The sequence below is a fragment of the Thalia democratica genome, chromosome 1 (genome assembly GCF_965202585.1).
Source record: "Thalia democratica chromosome 1, ktThaDemo2.hap1.1, whole genome shotgun sequence".
Classification (NCBI taxonomy): domain Eukaryota; kingdom Metazoa; phylum Chordata; class Thaliacea; order Salpida; family Salpidae; genus Thalia; species Thalia democratica.
Window position 1 is genome coordinate 53,542,690 of NC_139165.1, and position 27,818 is coordinate 53,570,507.

At 26.0% G+C, this 27,818-nt stretch overlaps 1 protein-coding gene across 2 annotated transcripts in view; it reads right to left on the reverse strand.

The window, feature by feature from the left end:
- Nucleotides 1–478: 478 nt before the first annotated feature.
- The window catches only part of LOC145836022 (ATP-dependent chromatin remodeler CHD1-like), a 35,373-nt gene continuing 8,033 nt past the window's right edge, over nucleotides 479–27,818 (reverse strand). The window contains exons 3-33 of one of the 2 annotated variants that reach the window (XM_082943924.1): nucleotides 25,801–25,862; nucleotides 25,508–25,689; nucleotides 22,343–22,466; nucleotides 21,934–22,051; nucleotides 21,260–21,392; nucleotides 19,306–19,521; nucleotides 19,030–19,211; nucleotides 18,762–18,883; nucleotides 18,373–18,589; nucleotides 18,004–18,173; nucleotides 17,662–17,769; nucleotides 17,113–17,301; nucleotides 16,839–17,007; nucleotides 15,141–15,293; nucleotides 14,606–14,827; nucleotides 13,909–14,121; nucleotides 13,609–13,731; nucleotides 13,073–13,216; nucleotides 12,742–12,956; nucleotides 12,458–12,581; nucleotides 12,013–12,152; nucleotides 11,202–11,355; nucleotides 10,817–11,008; nucleotides 10,445–10,537; nucleotides 9,738–9,851; nucleotides 9,499–9,622; nucleotides 7,749–8,004; nucleotides 7,454–7,547; nucleotides 6,193–6,293; nucleotides 4,203–4,271; nucleotides 479–1,487 (exon numbers count right to left, since the gene is read on the reverse strand). In XM_082943924.1, the coding sequence (XP_082800050.1) occupies nucleotides 1,064–1,487; nucleotides 4,203–4,271; nucleotides 6,193–6,293; nucleotides 7,454–7,547; nucleotides 7,749–8,004; nucleotides 9,499–9,622; nucleotides 9,738–9,851; nucleotides 10,445–10,537; nucleotides 10,817–11,008; nucleotides 11,202–11,355; nucleotides 12,013–12,152; nucleotides 12,458–12,581; nucleotides 12,742–12,956; nucleotides 13,073–13,216; nucleotides 13,609–13,731; nucleotides 13,909–14,121; nucleotides 14,606–14,827; nucleotides 15,141–15,293; nucleotides 16,839–17,007; nucleotides 17,113–17,301; nucleotides 17,662–17,769; nucleotides 18,004–18,173; nucleotides 18,373–18,589; nucleotides 18,762–18,883; nucleotides 19,030–19,211; nucleotides 19,306–19,521; nucleotides 21,260–21,392; nucleotides 21,934–22,051; nucleotides 22,343–22,466; nucleotides 25,508–25,689; nucleotides 25,801–25,862 (4,947 nt within the window). In that variant the 3' untranslated portion in view covers nucleotides 479–1,063. Of the gene's footprint in view, nucleotides 1,488–4,202; nucleotides 4,272–6,192; nucleotides 6,294–7,453; nucleotides 7,548–7,748; nucleotides 8,005–9,498; nucleotides 9,623–9,737; nucleotides 9,852–10,444; nucleotides 10,538–10,816; nucleotides 11,009–11,201; nucleotides 11,356–12,012; nucleotides 12,153–12,457; nucleotides 12,582–12,741; nucleotides 12,957–13,072; nucleotides 13,217–13,608; nucleotides 13,732–13,908; nucleotides 14,122–14,605; nucleotides 14,828–15,140; nucleotides 15,294–16,838; nucleotides 17,008–17,112; nucleotides 17,302–17,661; nucleotides 17,770–18,003; nucleotides 18,174–18,372; nucleotides 18,590–18,761; nucleotides 18,884–19,029; nucleotides 19,212–19,305; nucleotides 19,522–21,259; nucleotides 21,393–21,933; nucleotides 22,052–22,342; nucleotides 22,470–25,507; nucleotides 25,690–25,800; nucleotides 25,863–27,818 lie in introns of both variants that reach the window. The other variant, XM_082943848.1, reaches the window with a different exon arrangement.

Consider the following 27,818-nt stretch of genomic DNA (forward strand, 5'->3'; position numbering starts at 1 on the left):
AAAAACTTTAATTTAAAAAATTCCAGATTTTTTGTTCAAAGTTCCAGGTTTTTTTTTCATTTTCATTTAAATTTCTCAAATTCCAGTTTTTTTTTTTACCTAAATTGTCAAACTCCAGGGTTTTCCAAATTTATAGGTAAAGTGGCAACCCTGTTATAAAAATCTTAATGAAACAAGTTCAATGGAATATATAAAAATAACAAATTTAAACAGTACTCTTAAACAGTACAGTGTAATAAAGAAAGAGTACTGTTTAAATTTGCATTTTAAATTTTATTACCAAAAAAGTGTTTCACTTGTTTAAACAAGATCTTTAGTTGATTAATAAAATCTTATTAGTATGTGTGTGTTTACTTAATTAACTAGTGTGTAGTTTATTTTGGAAGCATATATTTTTTACAGAAGTTTTTAGCACCTTGAACTATATTAAATAAATTTATTTAATTAGATAAAAATTTATAAAAACTACGTTTTCAAGTAAATAAACAAAAAATTTATTCTGTTAAGTTATGTTAGAGCCATAAATGCCTGTAAAACTATAAAAAGCAAAAAAAAACTTTACTAAAGTAAAAACTGAAGAAAACTTATGCAAAATAAAAACAATTTATTTTATAACAATTGTTAGATAATTAAAATTCATTTAAAAAACTTTCCAAAACATATTAACCAAAAATTAAATTTCAATAAATTAAACTTAAATAATTTTTTTATAAACTAATATTGCAACTAAAAACAAAACAAAATATGGGCGGAAAGTGTAACTAACACGACGTAAAGGAACATTAGCAAAATTTCATCAAAAAGCATTTAAGGCAACAATATAATAAATTTCAAAATTTGTACGTTTTTTGGGGTCCTAAAAAATTAATAAATAAAAATAGGACAAAATTTTGATGAAGCTTATAAGCAAAAGTTCGTTAAATAAAAATTATATTAAATTTCCTATGCATTTGTGCGAACACAAAGCTTTTAAAGTCGAAATCTTTAATGCATTTAAGACAATAAAATTAAAAGTAAGATTTAAACTTGTTACTTATAATGAAAAAAATACAAAATAACAACTTCATAACTTTTTGTCATGTCTGTGATAATGTTGCCTAGATTCATGGTAAGCGTGATTTTTGTGGTTGTGACGGTCGTACCCACCCGGTTGTCCGTGGTAACGCGGGTCTTGCCAGCTTTGTTGGCGTTGATAATCCCCAGATGAACCCCCGTGGTAATCTTCTTGGTACCCATGGTGAGGCGGAGGCCTGTCATAGTAACCATAGCGGTTGTTGGTGCGTCCTGGTCCGGAAAATTTTGAGGGCGACCTTTGGTTGTAAGGTTGTCTGTTTCCATGGTAACGCTTATCGTTGTAACCGCGGTTATACTGGTCCCCAGGCACTCGTCGTTGGTAATCCGGATGGTTGTAATCTTGATGCATCGGCGGCTTCCTGACAGCAGAGTTTTGGTTGAAACGATTGTCGCGATCTTGTTGGTAAGCAGGTCTGTATTAACATAAGCTTTCATTATTTCCTTGTTTAAATTTTTATGACTTTTTTTCTTAGTTGATTACTCTAAAAATAAAAATAAATCCACATTACAATATGGCTAAATGTTGTGAAATGTTTTAATAAAAATTATTTGGTAATCATTTGTAGTCTTCGGCTACCAGAGTTTCCCAAACTCATATTCATAAATGCCCCCTTAACTGTTTAATTACTCATTAATTTTTCTCCGCTTTACTACTTATTGCGCCATGATAGCCAATGTTGCGAGATGGGGGTGACATTACTCTTTTTTAGGAAACTCTGATGTATACCAATCACTGACAATCACAGTAACTACATAATCATAAAACATGAACGACAAAACTAATATTTATTTTAAACTATTTTTTATTAAAAGGTAATATTATAGATGTTTACAACTTTGTATATGTTTTTAGAAAAAGAGCTTTATTGCTCAGGGGTGCACGACTATTCTAGTTGGAACAGTCCAAACTCTTAAAAAGATGTTTTAAGGGCCACAACTCAAAAAGTAGTATATGCTTTTAAATAATAAAAACGTGTATGTACGTTTAATTAATACCTAGAAATATTTTGTTTCTTTTAGCAAAATTTTTAATATTTTTTGAGATATGACTAAAATAAGTATTAACTTTTAGTAAGTTTGAAATTTCTCTTTTATTAGATAAATAAATCATTATCTCTTTAATTGGACGTACATACGCAATTTTTTTTTCAAATATTTATTACTTTTTGAGTTGTTATTTTTAACATTTTTTTTAAACTTGAATTGTCGAAACTAAAAAATTCCGAAATTGATTTGTCATATAATCATTGTTCAGAGTCGATTTTGTGTTATACATGCTCCCTCACTTATGCGGCCGGTTTAAGTCAAGAACGTTTGATTGAATTCAGCTAAAATCAATGGTTAACTATAATAACATGTCTAGTTTGATTTCAATAACTATGCAATGCAAGCAATTTATACTAATGTAATAGTTCGTAAAAAAACTTATAGAAATTAAATTTTTTGGGCTATATAAGTATAAGAATATCAAACCGGAGCTACTCCGAACACCAGTTTTTGTTCATTGAACCGGGTTGTATTTAAGAATGTTGCATTACTTAAGCATTGGTACACAACCGGCCAGATGAAACAAAAAACCAAAAACCACCCCAGAAAGTGTTTCACAACTTATCCGGTTCCGTGAGTTTAATGCTAAGAAACAAAAAAGTTATGTGAGACAAACCTTTATTCTTTCCTTTTTTAGAAAGAGTTCTGATATTAGTTAAACTGTTCATAAAGTAATATGTTTTCGTTGAAATAGTTTTAAAATTTACAAAGTTTAAGTTCGTTTGTTTTTTGTCTTTTTTAGTTCTTTGGTTCGTTGAAAAAAGTTAAAATAAACTTAATTAACAGATAACTAAGTGTACGTCTTATTATATGCATCGGATAATATTAATGAGGTAGGTTATTAAAAAACGATATTTTATTTTTATCCAGCCATATTTACAAAAAAAGCTTGCCCATCATGGCCGGATAAGTCAGGAAGCACTGCATTAGCAATCAAAAGGAATCGTAGCATAATAAGATGTTATCCATTTTCCTTAGATGGATAGTATTTCAAAAGTACACGTGTTTTAAAAGTATACTATAAGTCAGGGGTCAGCAGGCTATTGGTGCTCGCGGGCCAAAATTCAAGTTTCAAATTCTTCGCGGGTTGCAGTTTTAGTCATATTTTAATAATCTTTAGACTTTAGTTTTAATCACACACAATAGAACATTGTTTTAGTTTTATTCAAGGTGTTGCTTTTAATCACTTCATTAATTTAAATGACTTTTAGCTATACACTAAAGGCTTTTTAAAATTTCACGTATTTATTGAACTAAAATTTACTTTATCTAATATACTTATGCCTTAATAAACTATCTACTATTTTGAAAACTTAATACATTTAATAATAGGGGGCAACCATATAACAAAATATTTAAGCTTTATTATTTAAATAAAGACAAAAGTATGATTAACTTTAAACTCATAATAATTATTCAGTTGAAAACTAATTTTGTTTATTTCATTTGAGTAAAAATAAATTTAAAAAAACCTGAATCTTTCAAAAAAATCTTTAAACTAGTTTGAGCTAGCCTGATTTTTACAAAATTTCACATGAGTCTGAGAATGTCTAAGTGTATAGCAACACCAAAAACTATGATTTCTATTAAATACTAAATCTATTTAACAGTTAAACTAAACCAAAATCATTTTTACATAATAATACGAAAATATATATATATACTAATAATAACAATTAAATATTAAATAAATAATAGAGATTGTGCTAGGAAATAAGAGATATCTAGATTTAAAATAATTCATCATTGTAATAGTATTTTTGATCTCGTTAAGTTAGGGGCTATCTCTATAATTTTAAAGATACCAGAATTGTGCAAACAAAAAGAATTAGATTACAAAGTGTCTTTATTTACTTAAATTCTACATTTTGTTTCCGTTAACAGTATTTTAGTTTAATTGATGATTACTTTACACTGATTATTTATTGCGCTAATTAATTAGTTAGTTTAAATTTTTTGTTTTTAAGGAAAAAACTATTCATAATTTTATGTTTTGTTCTAATGTAAGTTTCTGATGAAAAGTCGAGAAATATGTATTTAACTGTCACAAAAAAACTGTTATTTGAAAGTCACATTTTTACCTGGAATTTGTTTGATCTTTGACTTGTGGAGTAGTTGTAACTGCTTGTTTTGCTTTTTCTTTTTTTAATCTGTTAAAAATAGTATGGATATTACCTTATCAAAGATAATTTTTCAGTTTGCTACATTTATATAATGTTTTTTAATTTAAAAACAGTTTTTTATTATTATTATTCTATTTGCTAAACTCATACTAGAGTTTTTACATTCATGTATAATAATATATTTCAAAAACTTTACAAACTTCCAAGGTTCCTAAAAAGTAAATACTATTTCTAAACTAATTTTTTTGCTTGGCTTGTCAAATAATTTACGCTTTACATTAAAAAAAATCACTACTATAAAAAAAAGCAAAGTTTTAAATATTTTTCAAAAAAAAAGCTTACCGAAACAGAATGTGTTGCTTTTACAAGTAAACTAAAAAGGTAAAAGTAATCAATAAAAGCTTGAAAATATCACATAATCTAGAATCGTAAAAATAACTTCATAGTTTTACGTTAACAAGGCAATTTTATAACACAAAATAGCACTATAAAATTAGTGCAAGATATGAAGAAAGTTGAAAGCAGTGAAACCTCATATCGACATCACACATCGGAGTAGGCAGAATTCCATCATCAGTGATGTTATTTGAAGGATGTACCAAATTTTTAGTAGGAGGCAAGTTTTTAGCGGGACGGATAAATTCTTTTGAACTGTCACAAGGTAAAACGAGCGGAGAACTTTTCTTTGACAATATATATTTTTTAACATCAATTTTCTTTTTTTCTTTTTTCTCAGTTTTAATCAGTCCTTTTATAAATAGTTTTGGCTCTGTAGCAGCTAATTTTGAACTGATTACTTCATCAGAGCTTTTGACTAACCTGTTGTGTAATAACAAAAAAAAAACAAATATAATCAGGCTACAGCATCACAAAATAAAAGTGACACGCTTTGTCTAACAAAGATACTCAAGTAAAAAAATAAACACACTGACTTTTTCCTCATTACTAAACTAAGTATGAACAACAAAAGCTATAATCTTAATGATGAAAACACAAGTTCTTTGAAGAAAACAATTAAAGCCTTTCTAAAATCTTCGAAGTTATATGTAGTGGTATCTAAGAAATTTTTTCTTATATGCCACTAATCATCTTATTTTAGCAAACATATTTAAAATATAATAATATATGATAACTGCGAAAGTAGCAATAGCTGAATGCATTTTAAACATACAAGGGTACAACATACAGCTGACAGGTCGGATCCGGCCTGCCAACAGAAATCCTGGTCCGGACGCATTTTTTACTTTGAAAATATCTTGTGTAAATCGACTAAAATTAAACTATTAAAAAATATAAAGAGTTTTAGAAACCCGCAGTGTTTTTAAATGATTTATTCTTTGCAATTTTAGTTTTAAATAATATCTTTAATCTTTATACAACTTTTTTTTCTTTAATTACGTGACTCACTTTGAATTTAAAAAAAGTCAGGTCTGCGAAAAATTTTCTCTGAAATCTTAAAAATTTGCCCACTCCTGACTAAAAGTACATACAAAACTAAAATAACAAAACGAATTACAACTTAAAAGTAGTTTAGGTTTATCTCAATACATTTTGACAACTTTACTTTAAACTATTAAAAATTTTGAGTTTAATTCAATCACACTAAAAAGTAAAATGTGACTATTATTTGAGTTCATATTTATTTTTTATTTCTAAGTTAGTTTAAAATTCAGCTCTATTTTATCTTTGTTCGTAAATTGAGCGCTTTCATTACTTAATGTAGTTTAAATGTAAACAAATTGAAAGCAATTCAAAAATCGTTCTTCAAGTTAAGCCTTTTTAAGTACGTCGTCCCAGTAAAAGTGTCCAAACAAATACTGCTGCATTCTATTGGGACATCTTTAACTTGTTTGTTTATTAATTTTTTTCATTAATAAACACCTCAGTTACAATTCTCTTATACAAAAACAGTTATAGATAAATATATGTTACAACAAACATAAGTAACTTTTTATCTGTCGAAACATCAGACTTATCTCCTGATTTCTTTCTGTTGTTTTCAACTTTCTTTTCAATTTTGATTGTTTTCATATCTTTGTGATTCACTTCCTGTTTTAAAAATAAATTTTATATGTATTAATATTTTTAATAAATAATTTTAGTACACTAGGATTTATTCAAACACACTGTGTTTCATGCACTGATAATGTTCACAGAGAAATAAACAATTTATTGCTATTATTATAAGCTCCTTGTATTGTAGCTTTTTTAAGTATAAAAAAAAACTTAAAAGTTTTTAAATTTTTTGTATACTTTTAGTATAATTAAAGTAATCTAATTGGCTCACTGTCGCAGTTTGTAAAATTGTTATTTTTTAAAGAACAAACAAAATAGATGCTTGATATAGCATATATTAAACTTATTTAAAGTCATAGATAATAATAAATACTATGCACAATATTATACACAAATGGAAACAATGAAAAAGCTGTAATTACATCAATTAAAATGTAGAATATTAAACATTATTTAAAGAAAACATTTAAAATTACTTTTATTTTATACTATTAGTTACATATACAACAATTATCTAATTTAAGGCCATAGGGGGGATAAGACATTTTTTTACAAGTTGATCTTATTTATAAGAGTTTTTTTCTAAGCTTGAAGATGCTTTTTATCGTTTTAAAAAATTCAAATTATTTTTTGAGATATGACTAGTCAAAGTCGAGCCGCATAATAGGCTCCCCATGGAAAGGGAAAACTAAAACAGCGAAAAAAGACTATTTTATTAGAAATATATCTCCTCCTACATTTTTCAATCAATCTTTTTCAAAATTTCAGTCTAATCTTTATACATTAACAAAAAAAAACATTACTTTGGAATTAAAAAAAAACTGTAAAAATTTTTTTTCAAAAAAAAAAACACTTTTTTTTTATTTTTTTTTATAAAATAAAAAAATTATTTATATTATTTACTTTTAAAAATTCTAAAGTAACATTTTTTCCTTTTAATAAAAGGAACATTTCCTGAAATTATCTCAAAAGTTAAATGATATTTTTAAATTCTATAAAAACAGGCTTGTAGTTTGTATTTAAAGCTTTCATATAAAAGCCAAACTTAATTTTTGTAAAAAAAAATGTCCCCCCCCCCCTATGGCCTTAAGATATTTTTAAAAGTTTTAAGTTACAGACTACTTTATTATTTTTATTAATTTAAAACTTTTTAGTTAGTGTTAACATAAAAACACTGTGATAATAGTACTAACTAAGTTGAAGTTATTGTTTCTTGACTCCTTATATAATTTTAACCATTGATCTGCAGATTTGTCTGTGAAGCAAGACAAAAAATTCCACAATTTGCTGTTAATAAAATAGTTATGAACGTATAAAATTGGCAGTTTTTATACTAAATTAAATAGGATTTTGTAAATTTCTGTAAAAATACTAAAATAAATTTATACTGTGAGTTTAAAATTGTAACCACCAAGTTCGGAAACTAGCCTGCAACTAATTTAATTTAATCACATAGCTTTACTTTTAAATTTCATTTATTATACTAACGTTCTTGAGTCGTCCATTTTAGCCGGATCATGCTTGTATTGCTTGGTGTAATTAACAATCAAGTCGCCGATCTTGTGCAACCTCTTTCGCATCGAACCTTCTCTCTTCTTTTCTTTTTCTTCATCTGCTTCGTCCCTACCTGCCTTGTCGAGCTTGATGAACTCTTTCAGTTCCTTTTTGACCGGCTTCAGTATGTGACGGCATTTCTCAACAACTTCGTCGTTATTAAACAAGTCCATACTTGACACGCTATCACCTATATAAAAAAATTGCTTTATATTACTTTTTATAATGTGAGATCAAATATTACAGTTTTTACTAAACTAAAAAATATACACGTCTATAAAAATACTTTTTTATATAAAATACTGAGAAAAATGCTTTATAAAAATGGTTACACGAAAACTCAAACTTTGAAAACTCAAATTATTGGAAAAATGTTAAAGGGGTCATATCTCAAAAAGTAGTGTAGATTTCAATACAACAGAAAAATGCTCATGTAGGTATAAATAGTAAAAATATGGTAATAACCAAAAACCTGAAAAATTATAAACACAGAAAATTAATATATTAATTAGTTATAGTAAGATTAAAACTTTATTTTAGTTATATCTCAGAAAATAGTTTAATTTTTCTTAGAATAAACAAACGCTCATGTAGGTCAAACTAATACAATAATAATGGTAAAATATCTTAGTCATTTTAACTATATTAAAAGAAATAATTAACAACAGTTTGTAACTATTAAAATTTGAATTGTCGCAATTTTCAGATGAGCTGTCAGAATTTGAACAGTCGTGTACAACTTAAAAATGAAAACAATACTTTTTACAATCACTGTTAACGAATCTTATTTTATTTGTAAACAACATTCAGGTCGAAAAAATTAAAAATAACAACAACAAATGTTACTAGAAGTACTCATTTAACAATTTTACTGAACTACTAAAAAAAATATATTTTGTATATTTCATTCTATCTTTACTTTAAGAAAACTAACTTAAGGAACTCAAACATATTTTAACACGTCTAGAATAAAATAAAATTCTTTTGTAAACATCTAGCCTCATGAAAAACTTTTAATTGCTAACTTGATAATAAATAACAAGTCTGCCTTGATTAGTTTACGAACAAACTCCTACATAATTAAAAAAAAATTATCATTAAAAAATAAATGTGTTTAAACTTAAAATTAGCTAAACAAAATAACACTTATATAGCTGATTTTTGTTAGAAAAAAAGTAAACTGCTAAAAATATTATTCTTAATAACTTTTAATAAACATTAAAATTGAAAATGGGTTACAAAACTGAACTGTTTTTTTGAATACGACTAACTACAATTATAAGTTTTACATATCGCATAACAAAATAAAAAACTCAGAGGTTTTTAATGTTTCGCATTTTAAGTACAATACTATATAAAGTAATAAGTAAATTGGTGAATATATAATCGTTTTAACACGTTTTTTAATTATTGTTGCTTTGTAAGAACCTTTTGAACTTTCAATAATCTTTGGGTTGAGATTGTTTTAAATTATGTTATAAATTAAACTTAATGGAAGCAACAAATAAGTTAGTATCCGGAAGAAAAATATTCTTAAATAAAACGCTAAAACCTTAAATATATAATTCAAGAAGAAAAACGCCAGGGTTTTAATGTTTTAATTCTATCAATGTTTTTGTTTTAAATTTTAAAAATTATAAGAATAGGTTTTATAAATTTCGAAAATCTACCAAATGAAACAAACCGATATATTTAGCATTGGGATTTGTCTGTTTGATTTTAAGCTTTATAGGAGGTTTGGTAGTTTCTTTCAAACTCGTGCTGTCGAAACTTCTAACTTTAGTTTTTATCTTTATACTTGTAGAATCCTGTTTGGTAAAAAAAATAACGATTCTACCATTATATGCTTACCATAGTAGAGTAAAACAAATCAGTATTATGCGTTAAAATAAGGAATAGAAATTATCAAGCTTTTTTCACTACCATGGTTTTGCGTTTTTTCGCAGAGCTGTGTTCAACATTATCCTGGTCTGCAACATTCTCTTTGATATTTTGCTCTGAATCTTTCCTTTTCCTTTTGTTCTTCTTCGATTTACTCTATCAAAGAGAATTCAGTATATTAAAACCACCGATGAAAAATTTTTGATAAAAAACAACATGTTTCTTGTAAAAAAAAAATAGTAATAAGTTTTTGTTTATGTGTTTTATTTCTTTTAAACATTATTATCTAATGTAAAAAAATTTACACGTAATAATGTTATTAACAATAAATTTTAGACTACTTAAAAATAAATAAGCTAAGTTACTAAAAAGGCTCCTAAAAACATTCAAAGTATAAAAACAGTCGTAAATTTTACAAAAAATAAGATGCTTCAAACAAACTTGAAATTAACAACTTTACATTAATGCAGTTTTCATATTTAAGATGCCTATTTAGAAGCTGAGCTTACTTGTTAAACCATTCTATACATATTTAAAATCTGTTAAGTTTGATCATGAAGCAACAATTTTAAAAACTTGTTTTGCTAGAATGATTGCAAAGCTGTATGCAAATTACTAACACAAAAACTAAAGAATACTATTTATCACAATTATCGTAATAACTTTATTCAATAACTTTTGAAAATATTTTTGAAAAAAAATTGCGGTAAGTTTTCTAATTACAAAATACTAATAAGATTATAACTTACAGACTCTTTACTTTGAACTTGCTTTCTTTCAATGTCACTATTGTCATCATTTACTATGGCTTTCGTAATATACTTTTTAGACTTGTTTTTGTTCTGTTAGCCAAAATGTTATTAAATTATTTTAAGTCAACAGATAAATAAACTTAGTTTATTTTTAAACATACTTAGATAACTTATAAAAAAAGTATAAGCTAAAAGTTACTTAAACGATAACTTAAACAAGCATTGCTCATTTTGAAAACATTCAATTTTTAGCAAAAACATTTTTCAATTTGAAAGTTTTAATTTATAACCAATTTTAAAAAAGTACTTTTTTCCTACATTTTTTCCAGTACACTTGAAAGTTAACAGATATAATAAGTAAAAGCTTACTCTTTTATTAGGACTAGACACAGTGATATGCTTTGTCTCTCTAGATTTACGAGACTTATTTTTAACTTTACTAGTTGAGACAGATTCAGCTACAGTAGAGTACTTATGTGATTTAGACAGAATTTTCAAAATGGTGTCGCATCTGCTTTGTAACTGTTTTGCTTGGGGTTTTTCATTGTTCGGTTGCAAAATCTATGTTAACTTTGTTTAATATATTTGAAAACATAATCTTATTACATAATCTTAAAATCAAAAACAATGTTTAGAACATAAAATTTATTAAAATTATAATATAGGTTTAGTTTAAACTAAACTTAAGTACTTAAATAAAAGTAAAACGTACATACAGCACAAAATAACTCAAAAAAAATAACAACGGTTTTACTTTATTGGTTAGACCAAGACTTGGATCAGCTTGTATTTGGTCCCAGCTCCCCATACCGTACTCATAAACACCTTTCATCAAGTTAGAATCATCTTCAATGTTCCATTCACAATGCCACCTTGTAACTGGTCTCACTCCTACATCAAGACTGAATCTGTTTTTTTTTTTTAATTAAGCCTAAAATAAAACTCAAAGTAATACAAAATTCTATAGTTTTAAGCTTTTCTAACTTTTTCTAAAAATAACCCTTTTAAAATATAAACAAAGCAGAGCTATTTTGGCACAAGTTGAAATATTATTATTTAGTTTAATTCATTTATTATACGTTGACTTGGAAAACTTACTAACCATACAAGTACTGAATTCAAATAGATACAAAAATACATTGGTTGAAAGCAGATGGCTTCAATAACTATATAAATTCATAAAGTGATATTTAGTAAAACAATTTTTAAAGCCATAATACAACATTTATATCATAGAAAACAAATTTTATTTTAAATAGTTATTTAAATTCATTAGTTTTCTTTAAAAATATATTAAGACAATTCAAGTAATAAAATTCTCACACTGCCTGAGCGTAAAGCTTTATATGATCTTTAAAGTTTTGGTGAGTTGAACATATTAACTACTAAAAGTAAGTATACTTATTTAGTTAATACTAACACTTACTTACTAGTTAAAATGAAATATACTTTACTTAACTTTTAAGTAGAAAAATATGTAAATAAGTTTTAGGTGTGCTTGTTTAAAAGGTCTAAAAACTAAGAATAAATATAAGTCTAAAAAAGTACTTATTAAAGAAACTAACGTTTTTCTTTCTTCAGGATCCTTAGGAATAGTTTTAACTAGAGGAGCTAGTGAGTCAATAGAGGACAAAGTAGCTTTTACTGACACCGATACACCAGCCAACCTGAACGATGGCCCTCTTCCTCGTCCTTTTGATTCATCCTAAAAAAATTGTAATGCAAAAAAAAAATCAAGATGAAATATTAGTTCTAAACAATTAATTTAAAATAATAACTTAACTTATCAAAAATCATAAGGAATTTTTAAAACAGTTACTTCGCGTTTGTTACTATTAAGACGGTATTTTATAGTAAAATAACCTACTACAACTTACTTGATCTTTTATAATTACTTTTGTTATGCATATTTTAAGAATGTTTATTTATCAATATTATATGATATATATTTCACTCTTATTAAAAAACTACAATAATGAAAAAGTTTTGTTTAATTTGAAAGTGACAAACCTCAGTGTCATTACATGCATTAGAGTTAAGTCTATTATGCAACTCTTGGGCCAATCTCTTTAAATTATTTTCTGACTTTGAATCACAAGCTAAAAGCTCAGCATCTCTTGCAATAGCATCCAGCCTAACAAAAAAATTGTAGAAATTATATGGGTAAATTTCAAGAAAAACTGCTTTTTGTACCTTGCTAGACAAAAATATTATTTTCATTAAAATTTTTATGTTTGTATTAAAAACAAAAGTTAACTTCGTTATTAACCATTTGCGTGGATGAGCCTAAATACCTGTTTAGAGGATCTCCAAACTTTCGATAGCTTTTGACAAATCTTCTGACTTGTTTTTCGTCAAATCCTTGCACATAATCGTCCCACTCCTTCAACCTCTTTCTCCTTCCGCTCTTCTTGTTGTTTAAGTCATCGTTTTCGAATTCGTCATACGATGACTGAGAATCTTCCGATTGTATGACGTCACTATCGATTTGGTCTCCACCTCCGTTCGTCTTAAAAATAGATTTTATATATTTGTTAATACTTTGCTAACTTTAACTCAAATTTTAGATGTAAAATTATTACTAAAAATATATTTAAAAACAAAGTTTAATCTATCAAAACTCACAAGCTTTTTTCTTTTCCTAGGAGCAAGAAACATTTCTTGTTCTTTCTTTAGTCTTTCTTCTTCCTCAAATTTTTGTCTGTCTTTTTCAGGAATAATGTTATTCCAGTCTTTTACTTCCTCATCTTCAAGATTTAACGTAGCTACCTAATATAAACACAACAATTGTAATATTTTTTTTACGATATCCACTTTTTTATATTGCTGAAAACTTTGACAACTTCGTTTCATATCAATTTTATAAACAGTAATGTTTTAAATATTACAATACTCCATATTTGAACAAAATTTTTACAAGGCATAGTTTTATTAAAACAATTGAAAATCATTTATAATAACTAATTTATTTTAAAGATTTTTCAACTATGACTTTTTAACACAAATACCTTAGTCAAAATAACCTGAAAAAATATTATACCTAATACTAAAAAGTTTTAAACACAGTTTTAATTATTAATTATGTAAACAGTAATGTATTGTTAAAAATCATGCATTGCTTACAAAACCTTGGTAACTACGTTATAGAACAATAAAACTACTTTAAATCCTTGCATAAGTTCTTCATAAGCATTGTGAGCACCATTTTGTTCTTGCCTAGTCTCAGCGCGTGATAAAATGTCGTCAAGATCACATTCAGGTTCCTTATCATCGTTCTCATTTTCCTAATAAAAAACATCTAATAAGAATAAAATATCGATCAAATGAAATGTTAAGGCAGTAACTAAGCTTAAACATTTTTTATGTTTTTATAGGAAATCAAAGTACTTGTTAAAACATTAAATTAAAAAAAGACTTTAAATAATAAATCTTTTTATATACATAAATAACAATGCACTTACAGCAAATAATTCCTCGGCACCAAACTGCAGAATAGCATTAAGTTCTTCCTTGTTGAAAGGATTGTTGTGTTTTTTTGATGAGTTTCCAAGCGTATTTTTTCCTGAGGTGTTCATTCTTTGAATAACTAGATGATCCAAAACCATTTTTTGCTTAGCTCGTTCAACAATATTTTCTTCTACACTGTCAGCAATCACCAGTCTAAAAATTCGCACCTGCCATAAAAATTAACTTAATGCGAAAGTTTAATAAGATTAAAAAAATGTAAATAGTTGATATTTTTCTTATAATTACTAGTTTACAAAATAAACTGAACTTTTTTTCTTTTTTTCGTGATTTGTAGGTGATATCAGCAATATAAGATCAGTATTGAACAAAATGTATTAAATTTAATTTACATTAATTTTTTTTGAAGAAAACATAAAAATGACAAATTTGGTTCCTGGTAAACGTTTGACTAAAAATATCTAAAAATAACTAATGAAAAAACTTTAGATTTATTTATTAAAATCAAATAATTTTTACGATTTTTAATTTTTTGTATTTTTTTATGTTTTTGTTAGTTTAAAAGTTTTAGTAATTTCGTATAAAACATAAAACACTTTAAATTTCAGTTGATTGAAAAAGTATTGCACAACTTGTAATAGTAACTAAAAAATTATTAATAATTATTTCATTTATTCTTAGAACAAAAACTACTTCATTCTTTTGTCCTATCCTATGAGCACGAGCCTGAGCTTGCAAATCATTCATAGGGTTCCAATCGCTGTCGAATATGATGACAGTGTCAGCTGTAGCCAGATTGATACCAAGCCCTCCAGCACGGGTTGACAGCAAAAAACAAAAATCTTCAGAGCCTTCTGCATTGAAATGATCTAAAGACCTTTTTCTGTCTGCACTGGGAGTTGTTCCGTCTAACCTCTTTTTTTTTACAAAATGCAGAAGTTATTTTATTTATAAAATGTTGCGCCTAAATTGTAAGATAATAACAATGTGAAACTGAACCATTTATGAAAATGTTCTTTTAATCGAAAACTGGTAATAGTTTAATGTAAGATTTTGATGCATATGTCAAATGATTTCATACGTGTAAATTAAAATATATATCATGTACAAACGAAGCATTGTGACTTTTTTAGTAATAAAAATACTATTAGCTCTTTATTCTCCAGCATTTTGTAATTATTAAAATAATCAAACTTAAAACAAATCAATAATATAAGTATAAAAGAACCTGAAATTTTATTCTTTTTATTTTAAGATAGTCCCCAATAATGTTAAGCATTGTTACCATTTGGGAGAAAATAAGAACTCTATGTCCACCTTCCTTAAACCTTTTTAGCAATTTATCAAGCAAAATCATCTTACCACTGCTCTTTAAAATCTCCTGCAACATTTGCTTTATTGTAGTTTATTTAGTTTTAAATATATGTAAAATAAAAACTATTTTATACTGTTTTGAGTTTACATATGTAACTATCAAAAAATTATGAATAAATAAGTTATAGTTTAAGTATGTATTTGGAAAAACAATTTAGTATTAAGAACTTCCACTTGTTTTAAATTTTCGTTTAATTTTGACTTAAAAAATTTTAACTTATTTTTTTACATAAAACAAAATGTTGTTAATTTCTTAATTTACTTGTTTTTATGCTTATCCAAATTATTTAAATCAAGTAATTTTTTGAAATCTTTGAAGTTTGTACGAAAACTGTAAAAGTATTTTAATAATAAGTTGAAAATTATTTTCTTTAATAAAAGAACCAAACAAAACAAGTTCTCTGTGCTACTCATATTACAGAGAAACGTTAGTTTTAATAAATTAAGAACTTTTCGAAAGTTTTGTTATATACAATTTAGTGGTAACAATATTTTCTGCTTTAATAATATTCTTAGTTTTTAGTTAAATAATGTACGTGTAGATAAATTTTCAGAAAATGCTTAATCGCAAAGCGCTCAAGTAAATTATTATAACATCTAAACAATTAGATTTGAAAATATTTCCAATACATGTAATTATTTAGTTTAACTATTATTAATTAAATCTAAATGAAAAATTTTATTATCATCATTTTTAAAATGAAAAAGGCGTTTTTAAGATTTTAAATTCAAGTGTGAAGGAATTATAATTTAAAAGCAACTTGATATAGAATATTCATTCAAAAATAAAATAACAAGAAAATCTTACAAATATCTTCCATATAGTTATGTATGCTGTTATTAAGATTAAAAACTGTATAAGTGTTAATAATTATAATTCATCTGAAGAAATTTTTGCTTCTTAAAAGCATAAAATCTACCTCAAATTTATTAAATAAAAAGTTCTTTAAAAAAAAGTAAGCTTTACACTGAAAAACACACAATATTTATTCTTACAGGACCAAATGTTTACAATCGTTAGAAAAAAAAATCTAAATTTATTGTTTAAAAATTCATTGTAAAACACGTAACTGATCTTTTTTCTAGAAAAAGTTTTGTTAAATTGACATGTTTAACAGTTTAAGTAATTAAATATATTTACTAAGTAAAACTTGTAAATGAAGTAATTAAAATAAAAATCGTAAAAAGGTTTTACGCATTACTAAAATAAATGAAAACAAATTACACAGTACTTTACGAATTCAACAAACTAGCACATTATTTTCAAATAAAATTAATTAGTATTTCGTAATGCTTATAATCAATAGCAGATAATAATTTCAATAAACTTAATTATTTGTTAATGATAGTATCTTAATTATCATCATAAAACGATCGTAAATTAACTTTAAACCTATGCTTTGATATGTCTTGATACGTAAACTATGAAATTTCTGTTTAATATAAGCAAAGGGCGCTCTAAAATCCATAACACAGTCTTAAACTACAAAAAAACAAACACATGTTTGGTTTTCTTTCGTATAAAAATAGCACTACAAAAGTTACAACATACCTGAAGCCTAACTTCAGCAGTTGCAAATTCAGAATAATCCGGTTCTCTGACCAGGTGTGAGTGGTTGCAGCACTTCTTCAGCTCCATCACGATATTGTTCAGTGAACTGACCGCTCCTTTGCCTCGCTGGCCCTTGCGAAGTTGCTCGTAATTTCGAGTCAATATCCATCTGTTTCAAGCGTAGGTTTTGAATAACTTCTACAGGTTATTTACTTTCAATATATACATAAAAAATGTTATATCATATATTTTAAGAACACTTGTAGATTCTCACTTGTAAAATTGCTTTTGTTTTGATTGCATAGGTACACGAAGTATTTGTTCTGTTTTGTTTGGCAGTGATTTTTCTACATCTTTTTTAACTCTTCTAAGCAAAAATGGTTGAAGAACTTTATGAAGTGATTGAAATCCGGTTTCATTTTTACCAACATACTTATATTCAAACTCTTCCCATGAATTAAACCTTGTGAAACATAAATTATCTAATTATTGTTACAATTAAAACTAGTTAACAATAAAAAATGTACAACTTTATTTACAGCTTTACAGTTTTCAAAATTATGCGTTTACAAACTATATCCTTAGTTTTATAACTATTTATGTTACAAATGATTAATAAAACAAAATAATTAACTGTTGCAGAAAACAGAAACATTGTAGTATTAGTTACTATAAAGTTCAAGCTATACAGTACAATCACAAAACTAAACTTTTAACTAAAAATAAATAAACTAAAAACGTTATTCCTTGGTGTTTAAAGTTAACATAAACATTAAAGAATAAATTATTATTTGAAAAAATGTATATGTTGTTGAATTTCTACTTTAAAGGCATGATGAAATGCAAAAGTGCCCAAAGCTCCTTCATAGAGTTTTGCATAGGAGTACCGGTAATTAAGATACGATGGTTCGACTTGAAATCATATAAACATCTGAAATTGACATACTTTATTTAAATAAGTTATTTTTTAAACAAAAATCTAACTATTTTGAAATATGTTTAAATACATACACCTTTTTTATCTAAAAATCTTTAAAAGTAAAATAAATAAACCAATAAATTGTTTGCTTTGTATATTATTGATTTTCATTGGTTCAAAAAGCTTATATTTAGTAATCAAATAACTAAGAAAAATTTTACTTGCGATTTTCAACTTATAGCTTACCTGTATAACTGAGAAATGTCATTTTTAAGTCTATGGGCTTCATCAACAGCAATAACCGACCAAGCATGTGATCCCAAAAATGCTTTATCTTTAAGTACAATTTCGTATTGCACTAAAACAGCATTGAACTTGTAGCTTCCATTCGGATGTTTCCATTCACTTTCTCTGATCTGTTGAAGTAGTAAACCAGCTATTATATTTTACTTTTGAAAACTTTAAAATTACTTGAGAAGTATTTTTAAAATAGTTTTTCGATAAGTCAGTTTAAAATTTTAACTTGAACAATTTATAAACAAAAAAAAAATGTAGAATAAAAAATTCTTCTAGTTGTTTTATTTAAAAAATCTTTTAAAAATAATAACCACTAACAATAGTTCTACTCTGTTGATCGCCTTGATAAGCTATGACATTCATGAAAGGAGCCCAGCGATCGAACTCTGTTTGCCAAGCAGTCATTGTCGAAAGAGGAACAACAACGAGGAACAATCCGTACAAGTTGTGAACTTGGTGGAGGTAGGACAGAAATGATATTGTTTGTATTGTTTTTCCTAGTCCCATCTCATCTGCCAGTATTACACTGTTGTTTCTGTTATAAAAATAAAAGCCAATATAACATTTTATTATTTAAACAGCGCTTATCTAACTAATTAGAAAGCAATCCACATCATTTGTATTAAAAAAACAGCTATGTGTTTCGTACCTTGAATATGTTAAAACAAACTGTCATCAACAAAAAAGCAAAATTATAATTCACGAACTTGCACCACGACTGAGATAACCAGTTGACACCCTCCAGCTGATAGTTGCGCAGCTCCAACTTGTTTTTTAGCCAATAAGGCTGCTCTTTCATTTCTTCAAATTTTGGGCGGTAGCGTAAAGCCTTTTACAACAAAATACATAATTATTTACCAATAAATACATCTTCTACCATAACAACTTGTATTATAAGTACAAAATAAGTTGTGAGTAGGTAAAAGTTTGAAAACTTGAGCTAAATAAAGGTGTATACTGCATCTAAGTACTAACTTTGTGTGTATCTCTGTTTTTTATAACTTTTTCATTTCTTTGTCTTTCACTAAATTGTTCAATAAGTGGTAAAAAGTCCTGCAGCAAAGATTCATCCTCATAAGTAGAATTAACATAAGGTAATCCTTGCCACTTCACTCGGTAGTCGTATCTTCCATTTGAATTTTTAGTCGAGGAACGACCTAATTTTAATTGGTAGTTTTAGTAAAAAAAACAATTAAATTGTTAAGGTAAAACACCAGGTTATTTATAACTTTTCAAAGTGTTACAACTCACCGAATATGCGTTCTACATTGCGATAACTCTTGTAAGTATTTCTCTCCATTTCGAGATTGCAAAGAATATATTCCCTGTCCTCTTCACTTGCTCTGAACATACTGATGTCAAACAGGTTTCGCTTCTTTTTAAAATTCTCCAACTTTTTCATACCGGCGCAATTAAGTAAAGCTAACGACTCATCACTTTCCCATGTGTTGTGAATGTGTGACTTATCTGTGTAAAGTAGAAATGGCATTATTCTATATAAATTGTTGTTATAAATGTTTTAATTTATAAATTATATTTACTTAGTTGCATGAATGTGTTTCAGTTCTTTTAATTTAACACAAGTTCACTGAAGACGGACTGTTGTCTGAATGCGTTTTGAACTAAACTAGTATGCATTAAACTAGTAGACTTATTAATCCATCGTTTGATTTTTTGTAAAAATATAAATTGTTTAAGAGTATTTAGCTTTAAAAATTATTATAGAGTTATCATAGTTTTGAAAACTTTAACCACTCGGTTTCAGTTAAATTAAGTATGATGACTACTGTTTTACAACAAGTCAAACTAAATAAAGAAATAAAAACCCTCGATTAAGGTCATAGGGGAGGGGGGGTAAACCATGTTTTTTACAAGTTGATTTTATTTTATAGAATTTTTTCTAAGCTTGAAGATGTTTTTTATTGTTTTAAAAAATTCAAATTATTTTTTGAGATATGACCAGTCAAAGTCGGGCCGCATAATAAGTTCCCTATGGGAAGGGAAAACTAAAACAGCGTAAAAAGACTATTTCATTTAAAATCTATCTCCTCCTACATTTTTCAAGCAATTTTCTTCAAACTTTCACAGTCTAATCTTTATATAATAACAGAAAAACGTTACTTTAGAATTAAAAAAAAAATTGTAAAAATTTTGTTTTTCCAAAAATATTTTTGTAAAAAAATTATTTTTTGAAAAAAAAACACTTTTTTTTTTAATCTTTGTGATAAAATTTTTATTTTTTAAAACCATTAAAATTCTAAAGTAACTTTTTTTCCTTTTATTATAAGGAACGTATCCTGAAAATTTGAAGAAGATTGCTTGAAAAATGAAGGATATAGATTTTTAGTGAATTTTAAAATTTTTGAGAAAATTGACCCCGAAAAATTTGCGGTCCATACGTTTATATTGGAAAATTTTTACAAAAAATTAAATATCTCAAAAGTTAAATGATATTTTTCAATTCTATAAAAACTGGCTTATAGTTTGTACTTTAAGCTTTCGTATAAAAGCCAAAGTTAATTTTAGTAAAAAAAAATGTTGGACCCCCCCATGGCCTTAATTACTAAACATTACTCAAATGCAGTGAATACGTTAGAGAACAAAAACTAATACAATAAAACAAATTACTAAACAATTTTTCTAAAAAAATATGCAGCAAATAAAAATTGTTCCAACTCTTGTTCTTCTTTTCAGTAAGTTTTTTTTGATCGACAAAAAATTATTATGAAGCAATAAGTTAAACTTGTGTTTGTAAAATTTTTATAATTACTAGAACTACCAAGTAGAAAATTTTTGTTCTAATAACTTTATTAGTTTATTTAATTAAAAACAAACATCATAACAAAAAAGAAATGTTTAAGTAAAAGTATGATTAACCCAAAAACAAACCACAAATTATTTTTTAGATGAGCTTAAATATGAACTTTTAATATTAGAAGTTTTTATTTAGTTAATACACTAAATACAAATCGATTTAATAAGAAATAAACACGATGTAGAAACATAAGTCCGAAAAAATTCAAACTGAAAACAAGCGAGAAACGATTGAATTTAAGAAAAAAGGAGTTTAAGTATTTCTTTTATAAGTATATCATTTATTTCACCTTCCTAACAAAACAGTAATTATAAATGTATTTAATATCAAAATATATTTACTAAAATTTTTCTATAAAGAGTGTTTAAAATAATTACAACATTAAAAAACCTTGCCACTTGATGAAGTACTGAACCTCCTCGTTTTCTCTATCTTTACAATTATTAAAATCCTTATTTTTATCACCATGCAAACGCTCATTGTAGGGTGTAGTCATTATACCAGTATCTCCTTTGAGCCAGTGCTGTTCATAAAAGTTCATAAAACTATTGAAAGATTTAAGATTATTTTTTTAGGAAATTAAAAAAAAAAGTTTTAAACTTACATAATTATCTAAAATATGAAGTTCAATCTTAAAAACTTGAATATTAAATTCAAAAGGCAAACTATTTGAGTTTGAGAAATCATACAGATAATATTCATTAAATAACAGAAAGGTATCATTACTTTTTATATTCATAAGGCTTAGATTATCCATGCTAAAGGCGATATTAACTCAATTTAATCTTATACGTAGACCTTATTTTCAATTTTAACTTAGGTTACTAACCTGACATACAGAAAAAACTTAAAGAATTTCGATTTGTAACATTATCTCTTATAAAAGTTAAAATTATTTAGTATATCTCGTAGAATTCGGTATAAAAGTATTAAAGTTTAAAAAAATCATAAAAAACTCGGGTTATAAATTAGAACTTTTTGTGATGCAAAAAATCAAACATATTTTAAAACATTTTGAAATTAAAAGTAAACAAATACAATACTTCACTTTCAAAAATACTAACTCGTTTATCGAGAACAAATTCAATTTTATCTTTATCTTCTTCTTCTTGCATGGTGTAGTCTTCTTCTGCATCAAGAATGTCATCAGTATCTGTGTGGCTTGATTCGTTTTCTGCGTAGCTAAAACGAGATTCATAATTTTTATATTGCAGCTTTTAATTGACTATTTTATTGTAATAACATTAATAAACTGTAAATAGAATTTCATACTAGTTTAACAGCTATAAAAACCATCAGTTAGTTTTACTTGATGCAAAAACATAAAAAACTATTTTAAGAATAATGACAGCTGGATTATTCATCAAATTCTTTTTTTATCAGTAAAAATTAAAATTTGGCAACAAATAGAAAACCTATATAAAAGTGTCTTTATATTTGCTTGATTAAGAAAAAAACTATATTCATTCTCACCAAATTTTTTTATCATTTCCAGATCTTCGAGAAGAGCGCATGGCACGAGTTTGTTGCTCGTCTTCCGATGAGAAGCTGTCATTTGACTCTTCGTAAGAACGAGTTGCTGGCCTTCTTTTAGACGCTGCTGCATTTTAAACATATTGTAGGCAGCGCTTTAAACTTTTATATTTATATATATATAATTTATTTATTCATATATAATGTATTAAAAATTACGTTAATTTTTAAATTTCTTTAAATTTTAATCTTTGATGCTGCTGTACTAATATTCTATTGAACTTAATATTACTACTTAATATTGTACAATTAATTACTAAGTACAAGACTTTAAATATTTGAGTACATTTTAAAGGCAGCTAAAAAAATAGTTTATCTAAAGTGCGATAAGTTTATTTACAGCGCAAAAATAACAGATTCAAAAAGCTGAGAAATTTAAAGATATATAGTTACGGGTTATGTTATTAAACAACTACATTTTTTGTTTAGTAAACTTCATGGTTGCCACTGATCAAGCTGAGAAAAATTTCCTGACTTTTCCTGACTTTTTCCTGACTTCTTACCAAAATTTTCCTGACTTTTCTAAATCAAACTCTTAAATTAAACTTATGCTAAAATACATAATCTAACACTTTAAACTATATAATGCTTTCAGCCTAATTTTAATACAGGTTAAAAACAACAGTTTTTTGCTGAACTCTATAATCAAACTTCCAGTACATCACTTAAACCATCTGTGTATGATTGATGTTTGTAATATTCACCTCTATCAGCAAAATAATTGTATTATTACCTTATAAACACAGCTTTTCTGAAAAAAAGACACATTTTGTTAGCATTTCCTAGCATAAATGTATCTAGATAAACAAACGACATATAAGGAATTTTTACAATTAAAACCTTGAACTAATAACGAACTTTCACAACTAAAATCTTAAAACAATAACAAATTTTTACAGTTGAAACCTTAAAACAATAAAGAACACAACTTTTTAGAATTTCCTAGCTTTAATGTATCTAAACAAACGAAACGACATATAAGGAACTATTACAATTAAAACCTTAAATTAATAGGGAACTTTCACAACTCAAACCTTAAGACAATAACTAACTTTTACAGTTAAAACATTAAAACAATAAAGAACTTAGTCAAATACTGTTTTTTAAATGTATGTACTAAAATTTATTTTCTAAGTTTTTTTATTAGCACTTCAACCTCTTCATCTAATGAAGATATGGTTTCCTTCATCTGAACTGCATTCCGCTTTATTTTATTGGCAGTTAAAATCATTTGCCTCATTTTGTTTAAATCGCTCTCATCTGCTGCCCCTACACTTGTTGAAAAGAATCTTTTCTCTAAATCAAGCCACAACTTGTGGGCTTCATTTCTAATCTTTTGGCACTCATTTATTTTCACTTTCATTTATAAAATATTTCCTCTTATCATTTAGTATAAAATTTGTAACAAATAAATATACTCTTATTTACTTAAAAAACCTAAGTTACTCTACAAAAAGTACAAATAATAAGTAAACTTAATCTTGGAATATACCTCTCTTATAACTTATTTTATAAATTTAAACAACTTTGAAAAGATTATAAAGAGGTAAAGTATACACATTAACTTGTTACATAAAATACTAAACTAACTGCTTAGTTATAAAGAACTCAGTTATTTACTTAAACAAAAAACATTATGATTCTAAAATTATGCTAGATAAAATTTTGTGTATATATCACAGTTTCACTATGGAAGTGTCCTTTCTACAGATCATCAATATTAAAAAGCTTACAAAATCTGCTTGTTCAAGTAGGGTACTTGTTCAATATGTTAATAAAAAATATTTGCAGTTTTATAAAGGATATTTTACTAATTTATACCAGATGAAGACATTGGAAATAAAATAAAATATTTTGGTAAATTTCTAGGAAAATTTTTGAATTTTTTCTGACTTTAAAGAACTTTTAATTAATTTTTACCATTTGAAGGCTTTGAAAAACAAGGAAGTTTGTAAATTTAAACTGACAAAATCTGACTTTTTTTTGATTTTATCAATTTTCCTGACTTTTTTTCAAAACCCCCCATTTTTTTCCTGACTTTTCCTGACTTTTGTCATTTTTTAAAATTTTTCCTGACTTTTCCTGATTTCCTGACTTTTCCTGATTTCCTGACTTTTCCTGACCGAGTGGCAACCCTGAAACTTAGAATTTCAACTCAACAATACTGTGTAAACTTTTAGTATCTAGAGTATTAAAATAAAATTTTAGAAAACTATTTTGAATTTCAGAAAAATTAAAACATTAGTAAACTGTTTACTTTAAATTTTATGTGTAAGAACAGGGTTGCCACTCATTTTTTCAAACTTTTTCCAGGTTTTCCAAATTTCTTCCAGGTTTTTAAAAGTACGCATTTTTGGGTCTATTTTTAGTTTTAAGTTAATTTCTATTAAAGAAACTGTGTTAAATAGAATAAAAGCATTGAAAGATACTGTAAAGTTACTTAAAATGAGTTTTAAAAAAATAAAATTTTGGATGATGACAAAAATCTTAATTATATGATAGATTTTTTGTTTCAAATCAAAATTTTCCAACTAAAAATGTTAAAGTTAGTAAAAATTTGAGGTTTTTCCATGTTTTTTGATCAAATTTCTTGTTTTTTTTTCAAAATTTCTCAAACTCCAGGTTTTTCCAGGCTATTTTAGCCTAAATTGTCAAATTCAAGGTTTATCCAGGTTTCCAGGTAAAGTGGCAACCCTGTAAGAAACATGTGATAGAAGTAAATTTATTTAAATTTAATTTTTGAAACATTTTTGTCAATGATATAAAAACCTTTATTCCAAAAAAACAAAAACATTAAGTTTATATTTATTCGTTAAAACTGATCAACTATGTTTATACTAACTTGAAACTGTTTTTAACTCACAGTTCGAATTGAAGACATACAATTTAAACTTAACTAATAAAAAGAGGAGATTTGAAATAGAAATAATTAGAGCTTACAAAAAATTAAAACTTACCTTAGCTAACCTTTAGCAAGCAAAACATATTCTTCTCAGATAAATTTTGATTATAAAAGTGATAATAAACTTAGTTATGACAATAATGAATACTTAGACAACTACAGTTAATAGTAGTTCAGTAATCACAAAAGTTATGTAAAGTTACTTTTTGTAGAGGCAGTTGCTCTAATGCTAGCTTTGTAGCTATTTCTAGTGTATACTTTCTTTCTTATGTTTGAAGCATGGCTCCAAGAAGATTTGAAAGGTTTACGCATCTTTTTCTGTGGTCCTGCTTCAAAATCTGAATCTGAGCTATCATCATTACTTGAACTTGAATCCGACAGATTTCTGTTAAAATAACACGTTTTAAGAACGAAACTGACAAACATTTTAAAAACTGATATCAATTGAAAGTAAATATATGTATAATAGATTCTTCCAACAGTTAAACAAACTAACGTAGCATCCTTTTTATACATTTTGGGCCTTTGCTTTTTTAGTGCGCTATCATCAGAATAATCCTTAAAAATTTATAACTTCTGATAGAATAATGTTAAGAATATATGCTTAATCTATTTTTAACTTAAAATTGCATATCAACTTATAAACTAATTGAGTTACTACAACTTTTCTTGTATTTAATATATTAAATATGTAGAAAAATTGATTACAATAAATTAATTTTAGTACATGTCTCTAATAATTGAATGGAAAAGAAAAGCTTTATATTTTGTTTCTAAAGTTTTTTAAATAAACATAATAACAAAAAAAATGTAGAGATCAGCATTGAACATAAATAATTAGAAAAAGTTATTTTTTTTTATTAAGATATTTTACAAAAGTATTACATATAAAGTAATCAATTTAGTTTAAATCAGGGTTTTACATGTAGGCATTATCCCCCTTTGGCCTCTTTAAATATCAGGGGGCAATAATTAATTAGGGGGAAAAGTAAATTGGATGTTAAATAGTAAAGGGGCGAAATTTTATACAAGTGAAATTTATTTCTTAAATTTTCTGAGTGGGCGTTTATGAAATTAAGTTTAGGAAACCATGGTTTAAACCAGGGGTCGGCAAACCGCGGCCTACGGGCCACACTTTAAATTTTTTCAACTAGTTTAACATATTAATATTCTCAAAAAACAAAAATTAACTTTTAGTGTTATCTTTAAAGGATAATCTATCACCTAAATTTTTTTTGTTCATAAAAATTATCTTTAAATATGTTTTTTAAAGCACATAAAAACGTTACTTTTTTGACCTGCCGACCCCTGGTTTAAACAGTAATTTTTTTAATACAGTAACCTCTCGGATCTTTACGCACTCGTGACGTTACGCACTCTCGTTTAGTTACGCATTTCAGAATTCTATAAAATTCAGAAAATAAAATTTTTTATTTTTTTTAATATTGCACAAATTAGGTTTAATGTATATTTTTTAATTAAAATACGTTTTTGAATGCTAACCAATAACTCTCTATATCTTTAGACTTTGTAAATTTATGTTCCTTGACTAATTGATAAACATTTAGTTATACCTCAGTATATCAGAAATTTCTAAACAATAAGAGGATAAATCAAAATTCTGTAATATACTTGACTGTTTTTAATAATGAAAGTATAATGAAATAATGAGAGTTTAAAACACAAAGAAATAATACAGCAGTCTTGCATTATATATTAATCAACACCATTTTATAGTTGTAAAGAAATGCTTAATTATAAATTGAATTTGCTAAGTAGAATATAATATAAATGTCACATATAAATAAAGATAAAGATAATTTCTACTTATTATTAAAATAGTAAAATTATTTCTACTTGTATTATTGTTTTATAGAAATTCAAATCCTTTTTTAATATATGTATAGTTTTATCTGTTGTTTTCATATTTATAAATAAAGTAAACAAATTGTTAAAAGTAGGAAAGTGCCAAGTCTGCTTTTAACTAGAAGCAATATTAAAAAACAGCCATTTTAGTGAGTATATTTGGGTACCTCTCGTTTCTTTACGATCTCTCATATCTTTACGCACTTTTTCTGTGGACACAATGTGCGTAAATAAGCGAGAGGTTACTGTATTTAATAATATTTACAAACTTTTAAAACAATGATACTTTTTTTCATAAAGTAAAATAATGTTACCCTTAAAAGATATTTGATCAAAAATAAATAAACTTTGTTTTTAACATATAAATTTTATTACGAAAATACTACTTTATAAAAACTTAAAGCTGGCTAAAAAAAACTCAATTTTTTGAAAGTAAACCTATAGAGGTGTATGATGTATTTTTACTAAAACTAAAACTTTCTCTAAGATCCCTACATAAAAAAAATAATTAAACTCATATCTTACTAGGCAATGTTGTAATTTTCATTTTAGCCTAAAATTAAAAAACTATTTTATTCTAGATATTTTACACGGAGGACCTTGCCTTCAAAGTTCCTAAGTATTGAATGTTGGAAACTATAAGTATCT